The sequence below is a fragment of the Zea mays genome, chromosome 5 (genome assembly GCF_902167145.1).
Source record: "Zea mays cultivar B73 chromosome 5, Zm-B73-REFERENCE-NAM-5.0, whole genome shotgun sequence".
NCBI classification, from domain to species: domain Eukaryota; kingdom Viridiplantae; phylum Streptophyta; class Magnoliopsida; order Poales; family Poaceae; genus Zea; species Zea mays.
The window spans coordinates 6,590,084-6,603,637 of NC_050100.1; the positions used below are offsets into that span (position 1 = coordinate 6,590,084).

General features: G+C 44.5%; 2 protein-coding genes across 6 annotated transcripts; one reads left to right on the top strand and one right to left on the bottom strand.

Moving 5' to 3' along the window:
* Positions 1-7,191: 7,191 nt before the first annotated feature.
* On the top strand, positions 7,192-10,842 carry LOC103625858 (uncharacterized). 5 transcript variants are annotated; one of them, XR_552563.4, is made up of 6 exons: positions 7,192-7,834; positions 9,367-9,498; positions 9,581-9,812; positions 9,884-10,060; positions 10,164-10,311; positions 10,395-10,842. XR_552563.4 is itself a non-coding variant. In XM_008646254.4 (6 exons), exons 2-6 carry the CDS (start codon positions 9,373-9,375, stop codon positions 10,472-10,474), a joined length of 783 nt encoding a protein of 260 aa, XP_008644476.1. In that variant the 5' UTR covers positions 7,197-7,834; positions 9,367-9,372; the 3' UTR covers positions 10,475-10,842. The 5 variants fall into 5 exon arrangements, 3 of the variants coding, with proteins under 3 accessions (XP_008644476.1, XP_008644475.1, XP_023155873.1); XM_008646254.4 differs by having other exon boundaries at positions 7,197-7,834; positions 9,884-10,080; XM_023300105.2 differs by having other exon boundaries at positions 7,202-7,834; positions 9,401-9,498; positions 9,884-10,080.
* Positions 10,289-13,550, bottom strand: LOC103625857 (uncharacterized). The gene is made up of 3 exons (XM_023300104.2): positions 12,032-13,550; positions 11,661-11,926; positions 10,289-11,558 (listed from the first exon to the last, which is right to left on the bottom strand). Exons 2-3 carry the CDS (start codon positions 11,903-11,905, stop codon positions 10,484-10,486), a joined length of 1,320 nt encoding a protein of 439 aa, XP_023155872.1. The 5' UTR covers positions 11,906-11,926; positions 12,032-13,550; the 3' UTR covers positions 10,289-10,483.
* Between the last annotated feature and the right edge of the window lie 4 nt (positions 13,551-13,554).

The window sequence follows — 13,554 nt, forward strand, 5'->3', positions numbered from 1 at the left end:
TGATATTGCTCTTGATATAACCTGTATCCATCTGAACAACACAAGCTGAATTATCTTCATAGATAATTGTTGGTGAGTCAAGAGAACCAATACCACAAGTTGTGAGTATATGATTCACCATTCTACGGAGCCATACACATTCACGTGATGCTTCAAATAATGCAATTATTTCAGAATGGTTGGTGGATGTGGTCACCAAAGTCTGTTTAGACGATTTCCACGATATGGCAGTTCCACCTTGTAAGAATACGAATCCTGTTTGTGATCGGCCATTGTGGGGATCAGATAAATAGCCAGCATCTGTATACCCAATTAAACTAGGATCATTACTTCTTTTGTAAAAGAGTCCTAGATCCTTTGTGCCATTTAGGTATCGGAAAATATTCTTAATGCCAACCCAGTGTCTTTTCGTTGGGGCAGAACTGTGCCTTGCTAACAAATTTACTGCAAAAGCAATATCCGGCCGGGTATTGTTAGCAAGATACATCAATGCACCAATAGCACTGAGATATGGGAACTCCGGTCCCAATGTCTGTTCCTCATCATCCCGTGGTCTGAATGGATCTTTCTTTAAATCCAAAGATCTGACCACCATAGGAGTCTTTGAAGGATAAGACATATGCATATTGAATTTTTCCAATACCTTTTGGGTATATGTACTTTGATGTACAAGGATTCCAGAAGGTAAATGCTCAAGTTGTAGACCTAAGCAAAATTTGGTTTTACCCAAACCCTTCATCTCAAATTCCGTCGTTAAATGATGACGTGCTTCATCAATATCAAGTTTATTTCCTATGATGTTAAGGTCATCAACATAAACTGATATGATACAAAATCCCACTTTGGATCTTTTGATGAAGACACACGGGCAATCATCATTTTTCGTGTATCCCTTACGCAAAAGGAATTCACTCAATCGGTTGTACCACATTCTGCCCGATTGTTTTAAGCCATATAATGACTTCTGCAACTTCACGCAATACATGTTGCGCTTTGCCTTTGGATTCAGTACATCTATTCCATCAGGAACTTTCATGTATATATCAGAATTTAGCGACCCATAGAGATATGCGGTCACTACGTCCATCAACTGCAAAGATAGACGATTTTGCACTGCCAAAGATATTAAATATCGGAATGTTATTGCACTCATGACTGGTGAATAAGTTTCGTTGAAATCAACGTCGGGTCTTTGCGTAAACCCTTGTGCTACTAGCCTTGCTTTGTATCTCACTACCTCACCATTTTCATTTCGTTTCCGAATGAAAACCCACTTATATCCCACAGGGAAGATATCACGTGGTGTAGGTATTACAGCAGAGAAAACTTCTCTTTTGTAAAGCGAGGCTAACTCCGCTTCGATTGCTGCCTTCCATTTGATCCAATCCGAGCGCTTACTGCACTCTGCCATGGTCTTTGGATCTAGATCATTTTGAAGGTCCTCAGCAATCTGCTCGGAGAAATATATGTCTACATTGGTAGCTTTTCTATCATATGTTTCACCAGTCTCAACATAGTTGATGGCAATCTCATCATTCCTTAGAGACTCATCAGAATTTCCCAAATTGATGTGTCTAGGATTTTCCGATGTCCCAGCCTCGGTTATGTGCACATCCGAGCTAGGTTGTGGATCATCACAATCCACATGATACATTGTATCATATTGGTGTCCTTTTGCATTTACTATTGTTCTTTGCTTCTTAGCAACAGAACAACGCTTATTCACCATACTTCTCCTCTCTAGGAGTTGAGTGGCCTTATTCGGTACTTCCACTCTTTCTGGTGCATTCCTAGCAGGAATGAATGATTTAGTGACACCTTTGTAATTAGTGAATGCATCTGGCAGTTCATTTGCAAGTCTTTGCAAATGTATAATTTTCTGAACTTGCAGTTCAGTTTCTGAAGTACGTGGATCAGAACCTGGAACACATGGAGTATTCCAATTTATTTCCTGGCATTCTTTTTGGTACTTAAATTCTCCCCCTAATGCCGGGAAATGTTCCTCATCAAAAATAGAGTCAGCAAAACGGGCTGTAAATAGATCCCCTGTTAAGGGTTCTAAATACTTAATGATCGACGGAGATTGAAATCCCACATAGATCCCCACTTTCCTGTGTGGGCCCATAGCTGTTCTCTGAGGTGGTGAGATTGGAATGTATACACAACATCCAAATTTGCGCAAATGGGAAATACTTGGAGGATTTCCACGTACCATTTGTATTGGGGATGTTGAATGGTATGCAGTTGGTCGTAATTGTATAAGGTCAGCAGCGTGCAGAACTGCATGACCCCAACACGACGAAGGCAATTTGCAATTCATCAATAATGGCCTTGCGATGAGTTTAATCCTCTTGATTAGTGACTCAGCCAAACCATTCTGGGTGTGGACATACGGTACCGAGTGCTGTACTTGAATCCCCAGCGCCATACAATAATCATTGAATGCCTGAGATTTGAATTCAGCAGCATTGTCCATTCGGATTGAACTAATCCGATGTTCAGGAAAATTTGCCTTTAACTTGATAATTTGAGACATTATCTTGGCAAATGCATGGTTGCGTGTTGATAGTAAACACACATGTGACCATCTAGTAGATGCGTCAATCAGTACCATGAAATACCTGAACGGCCCAGAAGTTGGCATAATGGGCCCACAAATATCCCCTTGAATCCTTTCAAGGAATTTAAGCGGTTCAGCTTTAATTTTGAGATATGATGGTCTCAAAATAAGTTTCCCAGTTGCACATGCGGTGCAAACAAAATCCTGAGATTTGGGAAAACTTGTTGTGGGCAAATTATGACCAATTGAATTGCCTGTAATTTTCCTCATCATCCCTACGCCAGGATGACCAAGTCGATCATGCCAAATCTGGAATGCATCAACATCTTGGAAAATTACCTTGTATGCAACATGTGCATTGCTTTTAATATATGTATAGTACAACCCTGACGTGAGTGATGGAATTTTCTCGCATATGCGCTTGCCATATTTATTCGGCTTGGTCAAGAAGAGAAACTCTTCTTGATTTTCATCATGGGTTTCAATATGAAATCCATTTTGCCGGATATCTCTAAAACTTAGGAGGGTACGTGTGGAATCAGGATACAATAATGCATCCTCGATCACAATTTCAGTACCCATGGGGAGTGTAATAGTTGCTCGACCAGAGCCAACTATCACAGCATCGCGTCCGGCGATGGTCAAAACTTTCCCATCTCTTTTCTTAAGAGTCTGAAAGTATTTGATCTCCCTAAGTATAGAGTTTGTGGTACAACTGTCCACAAGGCATAATTCCTCTTCCGTCGAGTTGTCATCATTATGCATCTATACATAAATAAAAATTCTGAATAAGAATTTTATGATGCAACTTAGTACTATACATAACATGATATTTAAATATCACAATGTCAATGTGTGCATGAGTTGAGAATATCTCTGGAAATTGCTAGAGCGATACTGCTGATGCAATATCCTGTCCTCTGGAAGCATGGTAGATAGTCTTCTCTATCTTGTCTGCTTCAGAGGGCTCTTTCTCGCAAAATTTCAATTTAGAACAAATGCTATGAAGAGCATGGTTATATTCTGCAACAGATTTAAAATCTTGCAGACGAAGGTGGTTCCACTCATGGTTGGCTGACGGCCATATGAGCTCCTTTTGCTGTTCATAGCGCTCTTTGAGAGATTTCCACAAGTTATGAGGGCATCTCTCCATAAGGTACTCTTGCTTAAGGTCCTTATGGATGTAAAGCCTCAGAAGGAAAAGTGTTGTGTTCTTTTTAACATCATTCACTGGATCAGTACCAGTGATGGGTGCTGCTATTGCATCAATGATCCCACGAGAAGCAAAAGTTATTTCAATATCTGAAGCCCAAGTTGGGTAGTTATGCCCATCAAGGGCGAGTTCCTCAAACTCTTTGGTTGACATGTTCCTACAGTCATTACCATGGACATCCATTAATTTACGCATAAATTAATAGTCACAATGGTGATGTTGTAAGCTCAATATGCAAAATTACATATGTAACGAGTTTCTTGAAGGTTCCAAACCTTCCCATTGAATAAATACTTTGAATTTTAGTAAGCATAGTATAGATAATCCTCAAATTAATGAGGTAGATCTAGTAGTGGGCAAGAAACTTGCTGCCTAAAAGCACGGTCTCTGGGCTGATAAGTTCACGGATGAACAAACCGCAGCCAATGCTTAGGTCTCCACTACACATGCTCTACTAATTATCAAAGTAAAATTCACTAACTCTTACATGTGATATGAGTTGCCTGAAGGTTCCAAACCTTCCAATTGAATAAACACTTTGAATTTTAGTAAGCATAGTATAGATAATCCTCAAATTAATGAGGTAGATCTAGTAGTGGGCAAGAAACTTGCTGCCTAAAAGCATGGTCTCTGGGCTGATAAGTTCACGGATGAACAAACCGCAGCCAATGCTTAGGTCTCCACTACCCATGCTCTACTAATTATCAAAGTAAAATTCAATAACTCCATATCCTGTTATTTTGGATAGCACGTGTAGGTAATCATCCCGAGGGATGTAGACCTCATAGAGATAGCCATTCCAAATGCTGCCACAAGCATGGTCTCTGGGCTACTAAATTCTAAAAGAATTTAGTGCAGCCAATGCTTAGGACTCTATCTCCCTATGCTCTTAATCCAAAATAATGTAATTTTATATTTGCATGAGTTTTATTAAGTCTGTACTTAATAAATGCTATATTTATATGCAAACATAAATGAATGCGTAAATCATAGCAAGTAGAGATATGTGAATTATTAATGTATAACAAACAATAATTCACGAACTAAAATCTGCTAAATTTACAATAAAACAGATATGTCTTTACAATATATGCAGTCTAAATCACGAATTTAGACGCCTAAGATAACATTGAAACTGAAAATGCATATAAAACATAGTCTTATACAGAAATTCAGAATTTAAAATGGTAAAACAGGCTATGTTAGGCCTCTGAAAGTAGCCCAGGCGGCCTGCCAGGCGAGCCAGGCAGCGGCCAGAGGCCTGCACGCCGGCCCAGCCCAGCTGGCCTGCCCAGGCGGCCCAACAGAGGCCCAAAAAGCCTATTTTATATTGGGGCGGCTAGGGTTTCCAACCCTAACCGCCCCTGTAGCCGTCGCCGCCACCAGGGCGTTTTCCAGCCGCCGGCCAGGAACGAGCGCCAAGGCTCCCAGCCGCCGCCAGGGCCGACTGCGCACGCCTATGCGCGCGCGCCTTGCGTGGGGCCCGCCCGAGCACCGCCTGCCGCCGGGCGGAGAGCCGCCAGCCGCCGGAGCCGTTCGCCGCCGTGTCTTGGCCGGCTCGAGCCTCCGCACGCGAGGCCGAGCAGGCGCTCCAGGAGGGAGCCGCCGCGCCAAGGGAAAGGGGCCTGCGGGCCCTCCCGCGCCGGTCTCTGCGCCGATCCGCGCCGCGCCTGTGCTCGGTGGAAGCCAGGCCGAGCGCCTGGAGCTCGCCGGCTCGTCTGGCCGGCCGGGTGCCGTACGCGCCCATGCAGGTCTGGTGCCGCAGGGGGCCGCGCCGAGCTCGCCTTGGCGGGCCGCGCCGAGTGCCGCCGCTGGTGGCCCGGTCTGGCAGCCGCGCCGAGCGCCGCCACGGGGGCCACACGACCCACTCGGAGCCGCGCCGGGGTCGGTGCCGCGCGCCCGGACCACCGCTTGAGGGCGTGGTTGGGCCCGCCTGCTCGCCGGGGGCCTTTCGCGCCCGCCTGGGCTTCTTCCGCGCCAGGGCAGGACCGGCTGCGCTCCGTAGAGCGCGCTCGCGCCGGGTTTGCCGCGCCGTTCCCCCCCTCCCCCCCCCAAACGGCCGACGTGGCGGCCGGGTCGAGGGCCATTAGGCCCTCCGATTGGAGGAGGAAGATGAGGCCACCCCACTTGGGTGATGGCCGGTGAAGATGATGCGGCCTCTCGGGGCATCAACAGCGCGAGCAGGCTGCCCACGACGGGCAGCGATGGTCCCGACGACCACGGGCGCCGGTGGAGATGGCGAACGACGAGCAACTGCCGCTGCAGTGGGCGGAGGCGGTGGTGGTTCCGCCAAATCGACATCCATGGGGGCCGATGCAGAAGATCCCGCATCAAACACCGGCGCCGGTGGCGACGGGGATGCAGTGGGGAGTCCACACTCCACCACTGGCAGCGGAACCACCGCTGTCCATCCATGGAGAACGCAGAAGTGCACATTTTGCACTTGCACACGACATTCAGCAGGGATCACGTGCACCGGTGGAAGCGCTGCGGCTTGCCCAACGGTGAACGCTTCCAACATCGCATCATCAACAATATGAAGAACTTCGCGCATACGGCGTATGCGCATGGAAACGGTATGTTCCATACCTTGCTGTTGATGTGCAGATCGATCTTGTTGTTCTTGTCAAGAACAGCGTGTTCTTCCTCTTCTCTGATTTCTCCTTGAGACAGTGCTGATAACGTGTTGTAGTCTATTGCAGTGCTCAGTGACAAATGGAGAGACAACAGAGACAAATGACAGGGATTAATTCTTTATTGCAGAGACAAATGTATATATAGTGTAGTACATAGGGTCCCCAAGTGGTGCGACCCTTAGGCAATAACTGCCACCAGTTGGGATTGATCACATGTGAAACTTTTTGTAACAGTTTCATTCAGCTCGGATGCGGCGAACAGCCGGGAGGGATCTACTTCTCTTCACGTACGGTTGCCTCGTTTCTGCCGTCCGTCTCTTTTACGCGGGAGTAGGGTGGTAATGGATCATGGCCCTAATACTTGCTTCACAAACCAACAAGGTCCTTAATTTGTTAGTTCAAAATTGTATTGTTTTATGATTCGGCTCTAACTTGATTCGATTCTTAAATTTGTTAGGCTAAATTAAATAGCCCGTTACCACCCCTACGTGGGAGGGATGGGCATGGGCTAATCGCAGCATATCTATCCACTCCACCGTGTAGATAATCTTCTAGCACTTACCAAGAAGACAGAGAATCATGCAATAGGATACGACGGATCGATGTCGCTCTCTCTTGAGGCCCCGAGTCACATGGATATTCCATACGCGCGCCGCGTGGAAACCTGTCACCCCGGCCCTATCCAGAGGTTCCGGCTTCTACAAGTCAAGAACTGATGGTGGACGTCGCAAGAAAGGACAAGTCGAATTCTTGGCCGTACCTAGCAGAATGGTGGGGGGTGTGGCTAAAACGGCCCATGGCTTCCTCGAGGGGCCAAAGGAATCTACTAGAACAGCATGGTCCTTCCTCTAATCCTCTCTTCCTCTACTACGTGTCCAGGTGTCCAAGAGACAGAGAGAGAGAGAGATGCATGGACGCATTTCTGAAACCATTTTTGTAGAACCAGCAGTCGCTGCGTTTGGTCAGTCAGGCGGATGCGGAAAGTGTCTGATTCTTTTGTTAGCAACTGGCAGGCACTCAGAATCTTGCGATAACATATACAAAGTCCGGTCCTTTGACGCAGCAGGAGCGGTGTGTGCCTACGCATTCTTCCTGATCAGTGTTGATGGTCTTAGACTATCTCCAACCGAGTAGCCAATACAATACGCATACACAAATTGCCTGACCTTGTAGCACTGTAGCGCTTGGGAAATACTTCCAACGGGCTATGCAAACTAAATACGCATCTACGGCGCTGGACCCCTCGGCACCTAAAACTGAGTCCTCTCCACCCACGACTCAAACCCTGGCAAACCAACTGTCGGGAGGGGAGGCCGAAGAGAGCAGCGAGTTGGTGGCGCAGACGACCACCCGCGACGGGCGCACACCCCCACCGGCGACGGCGCGCGCGGTCACCGGCAACCGACGCGGACGACCACATCTGAGGTACGTCTCTCTCTCAGGTTCATTGGCCCTTCCGCCTCTCTCAGATCTAGCTAGGCCTGCTAATGGCAAAAAATCCAATCCACTCCCACCCATACCCAAATCTAATTACTTTGATATCCATCCCACACCCAACCAAAAATACTAGAGGAAAGTTAAACTCAACCCATCCAATAACATTATTGATCCCAAACCAACCCGTAACTGGGTGGAAACCCATGGAAAACCCGTGGGTTTAGCTTATTGTCTCACATCAAGCCAACTGCATACACATTTTAAAAATCACATTTTAAAGCAGTAAATTAATTCAAATGAAAAAGTTTTCAACTACAAATTTGTATAACTCAGCATGATGTACATTTTATATTTTGAACATTTCTTCATATGATAAACTAAAAATAAATTTGTTCATAAAACTTATATCTCTTTCGTAGTTTATGAAACTACGAGAGATATGTATAGAATTTGTGCATATTGTTAGAACTATCATGTGAGATGAACAAATGATCAAACAACCAAAATAAACTTTGTAGATCTTGAAAAGTTATAGAAGTTTGTAGTTGACAACTTTTTCATTTGAAGTCATATTGTAAACGAAAACTATGCCTGAATTTAAAAAATTTAAAATGAATTTTGAAAACAACCTCGAAAGAAAAAACCACCAACATGAAAGTTGTAGGTATTGAAGAGTTATAAAACTTTGTAGTTGATAATGTTTTGGTTTGAAATCATCTTGCCATGCAAAACTATGTTTGAATTTTGAATTTTAAAATTTTAAAACTACCTCGGATGGAAAAACCACCAAAATAAAAGTTGTAGGTCTTGAAATGTTATGAAACTTTGTAACTGTCAACTTTTTTATTTGAAATCATCTTATCATTGAAAAATCGTGTGAAGTTTTCAAATTTAAAATTCAAATTTTGTAAACGGTCTCGGATGTAGAAACTATTAAAATAGAATTTGTAGATATCAAAAAGTTATGCAACTTTATAGTTGGTCACATTTTTAAATAAAATGGTACTGATAAAATGGTATAGTATAGTGTGTTATGTGTGACTAAAGAAATCAAAGACTTCTCTAAACTTGAAATAAAATGGAACTGATTAAGGTGGTAGTCTGATTGGTGAATACCCATGGAAACTCATACCTATACAAATCCATTTATACCCATGGGTATCCACCATTTTGACCCGCAATATAAAATAAACCCACCCAACCCAACCCGTTAATAATTAAAACCCATCACAACCCACCAAAACAAAACCATTTCTTAAACCCACCTAAAATACCCATTTACACCCACCCCATTTGCAGGCCTAGATCTAGCCGATTTTTTAATCGAAGATGAGATTTCGATCTGTATTGTAGACAGTGATTTATCTTCTTCTTTGCTGCCATATCAATGTCGAACATCCAAAGGATATTTCAGTCACATTTTGTTCTTTTGGCTAGGCTTATTAGAGTATGTTTATTATATCTACAAGTCTGTATACATTTGCTATATGAAACGGTGTCTGAACATGGATTTGTTATAGTACGAGATGGAACAAAATTTTGATGGTTGCACAGATGGTAATGAGCAAGCCCAGGATTTGTTTGGGCAAGACCAGTGGGCTAATGGTTTTACTGCTGCACTTCAAGACTTTGATGATGCTCAACCTACCCAGGTTTTACTGCAAGCACATTCCTGAACTGATGTTGGTTTAATTTTTCAGTGCTAGTTAACAAAAAAAAATTATTTTTTGCTAGTACAACATGGCCAGCTTCGACCAATCTAGCCAGATGTACGAACATGACTCGGACAGTAATATAGATATGGAGAATGTGGATGCCCCATCAAAGAAATCTCAGAAGGGCACAAAGAAATCTCAGAAGGGCGGAAAACAAAAGGTTGTGTCGAGGAGAGGAGGTTCTTTTACCAAAGAGGAGGATATTGTGATTTGCTCGGCATTCCTCAATGTTAGCAAAGACCCTATTACAGGTATGTTTTCCGATTACAGTGTTAGCACAGGCACAAGTTGTATATTTTGTATTGAAATTAACAACATGCAGGTGTCAATCAAAATTCGGGTGGGTATTACAAACGCATGCATGAATACTTCAACAAGCGCAAACCAGAAGGTTCCAACCGTAGCCAGATCTCAATTCAACATAGGTGGGGAGCCATACAGAAGGCAGTGAATAAGTTTTGTGCCCTCAAATCATCAGTAGATAGGCGCAATGAGAGCGGTAAAAGCGAGCAGGATCGAGTACAATATTCCCAACCTTGTCACATTCGTGTAATTTCAACTTATCTAATTTCTAACATGTGCCACTTAAATTGCAATTGTAGATTGATGATGCTGTTTTCATGTATGAGAAGGGTGAACCCTTTGTCTTCATGCATTGCTGGAAGCTACTTCGCAACGAGGCGAAATGGAACAATAGGTTCCTAGAGACCATCAGTAAGCCACCATCTTCTCAAGTGCCACCCGAGGCAGGTAAAGCTCATTTCAAACTTAATTTGTGATTGTTGATCTCATTTGTGTTGAGAATGCATGCCAACACATACAATTTGTAGCAGCCAACAGAGAAGGAGCAGGGCTAATAAGCAAGCTGATTACAGTTCTAGGAAAGAGGTTACATAACAAAATACATGACTAATTATGTTGCTTAGGCAATTGGCTTTGGCACAAACGGTCCAGACTTTGTTCCATACAGGTTCCACATGTGCTCCATCAGATCCTTCTGGAGTTGATGATTAGTCTCTTTGTCTTGTATGACGGCCTGTGCATCTACAAATTCTTCAATACAGGGAATGTCTCTATCCTGGATAATAGTTGGGTTAGCAGCCCTAGGCCATTCTGATGTGTGGATGTTAGGTAGATCAGCATCCCTCTCATCCTCAATTATCATATTGTGAAGTATGACACAGGCACGCATAATTGTATTCAATACTTCTGGCTTCCATAAACGTGATGGGTTGTACAATATCTTCCACTTGGCTTGTAAGACTCCGAATGAACGCTCAACTTCCTTTCTACATGCTTCCTGCTGCTCTGCAAAGATCTTTTCCATGTTTGTAATTGGACCACTGATACTCTTCACTAGTGTAGCCCAATCAGGATAGATTCCATCAGCTAGGTAATACCCAAGGGAGTAGGTGTTGCCATTAACATTGAACTCAACAGGTGGTGCTATTCCATTAGCCAAATCATCAAATACATTGGAGCGGTGTAAAACATTAATGTCATTGTGGGAGCCTGGGAAACCAAAATTAGCATGCCAAATTCTAAGATCCTCTGTCGCCACGGCCTCAAGTATCATAGTTGGCTTCCCTTTGTGGCCTAAGTACATACCGGCCAATGCGGTAGGGCAGTTAGCCCACTCCCAATGCATGCAATCTATGCTACCGATCATTCCCGGAAATCCTCTTTCTTCATTCCGTTTCAATATACGTTCTATCTCAGCACTTGTGGGTGGGCGAAGAAATTCATCGCCAAAGACATCAACCACAGCCAAAGCAAATTCCTTCAAAGTCTCAAGGACAGTGCTCTCTCCCATTTTAAGGTATTCATCCATTGAATCAGCAGGTCCTCCGTATGCTAGCATCTTGATACCTACAGCACACTTGTGGTCAGGACTGAAACTTAATACTCCTGCAGCATCACGTGACAGTTGGAAGTATTTTTTCTTGGCAGCAATCTTCCTCACAATGTCATGGAACAGTTCCGGCCTCATGCGAAATCTGCAGACGACAAATAAAATAGTTCACCAATATTTGAATGAGATCATCGTACTAATCATAAGCATCAAAATTACAGTTTATCCAATGCTTTCTAAAATGTACCTTCTTCTGAACATTTCATTGTTGTACAATGGACGATCAACAAAGTAGTCCATGTGCAGCTGTCGATGTGCTGCAAGGCGGTCACGCCTGTACGTCCTGTGGCCTGGGACTGACCCTCCCCATCGTCGTTTGCGTCCAAGTTCCTGGATGACCACTGCAGCAGCAGCAGCAACAAGGTCATCGTCGTCATTGGATGAAGCCGCAGCTGCCCCGAGCATCGAAGTTTTCAGATACCTCCAAGCCATGCAAACAACAGCGGCTGCTACCTAAATCCAAAAAAAAATGCAGTACAAAAGGCACAATCGTAAACTTTATACTCGCATTGCACAAAGAAATTGAAAAGATTACTTTATACTCCGGCACGAGATTACTTTATTGATTCCTGCCGCCAAGCTGCTGCCGACTTGCTGCCTTGGGGCTTCACGAGGCCACGATGGAGAGAACACGGTAACTTTTCCCGCCGTCTAGGTGGTTCCCGCGGACGCAGTAACTTATTCCCGCCCAGATACGCCGTTCCCGCGTGAAGCTTCCGCCTAAGCGCGCGAGTGAAACAGCCTGGCGCAGGGGTTCTCTTTTGCGTCTGCCGTTGGAGAATGTTACAAATGCGTACGCGACCTTGTGCTCTGGCGCGAGGCAGATTACTGAATACATCTCCAATTTTAGGTAGCATGGTTGGAGACAGTCTTAGTATGCGTAGGCAACTCAAGGAATAGGAGCGTAGCAGTTGAGGTCTCATGGCTTTGGCTATGAAAAGGCGTACGTAGATGGTGTTGTTACAACAAACATACAAACAAACAAAAACAGTTTTTCCCCACCAAGTCTCGCACGCACCAGCACATCGACCTGCGCTCTATGACTCACTCTATCCTTATCTTTCTGCCTAATCTTTAGCGATGGACACCGACACGACGCGACGCGGGCCAGAGTCCCGTGTAGCTCGACTGGGCCGTCGCTGTGCCTCTTGCTCGGCTGCCTGACTGCGCTCGCTTTCGGAAATGTTACCATCGGCTTTCACAAGAGAACCAGAAAAGTGGGGCGGCTTTTGGGTGCTCGCTTCACTCAAATCGCCAGCAAACATGAGAAACCTGCCCGTTCATGATGCTAGCGTCACACGAGACTTCCGGCAGTTTATGTAAGCTAAGCTTCGCAGCAAATTTATGAAGAAATCCGACCAAGAGAATAAATAAAATACAAATGAACCATGAAGAAAGAGTTGAAGATTGGATTGCACAATTGTTGTTTGTTGACTAAGGAGGGATTATTTAATCATTTCCAACCTTTCGATGCAACTAAACAAGTCCTAAAGATTATCTCCACCAGTTAAAAACAGACTCCGACCCTACCTGATTCACATTCTGCTCGTTCAATGTGTACCTACCCTAACCCCTTGCAACCGAAAATTCCCGGTATCTGACCACGACAACCGAGAAAGAAACTGAACTATCCGTCAAATGGTACCAGTAGGAAACAGCGCAAATTGCGTGGCCGCATTGACCCACTTTGCCATGCGACCCACATGACAAAAACAGCTGCAGTTTAGGTGACCCACACAATATATAACCGTTGTCTTCTAAACAAATGGAGGAGCAAAGCAACCAGTTCAGAACTCAAGTCACTGGGAAGAGGCAGCAAAAAGCGGTTGCACTACTGCTGCAAACTTCATCCATATCAGGAGCTAGAAAGATGAAAGATTCACTGAGAAGTGGAAAACCGGGAAATCCTAAGAGACATGCGTTAGTGCTCCCCTTTGCCTTTCCGGCCTCTTGTCCACTATAAGAGTCATCTGAGGAAGACCAGACAACATCATCCGCAACCCTGAGCATGAAAATGGTGGCCCATAAACTCAGAAAGAACGCACTACAAGCCACACAGATAAACAGTTTTCGGAGGGCGT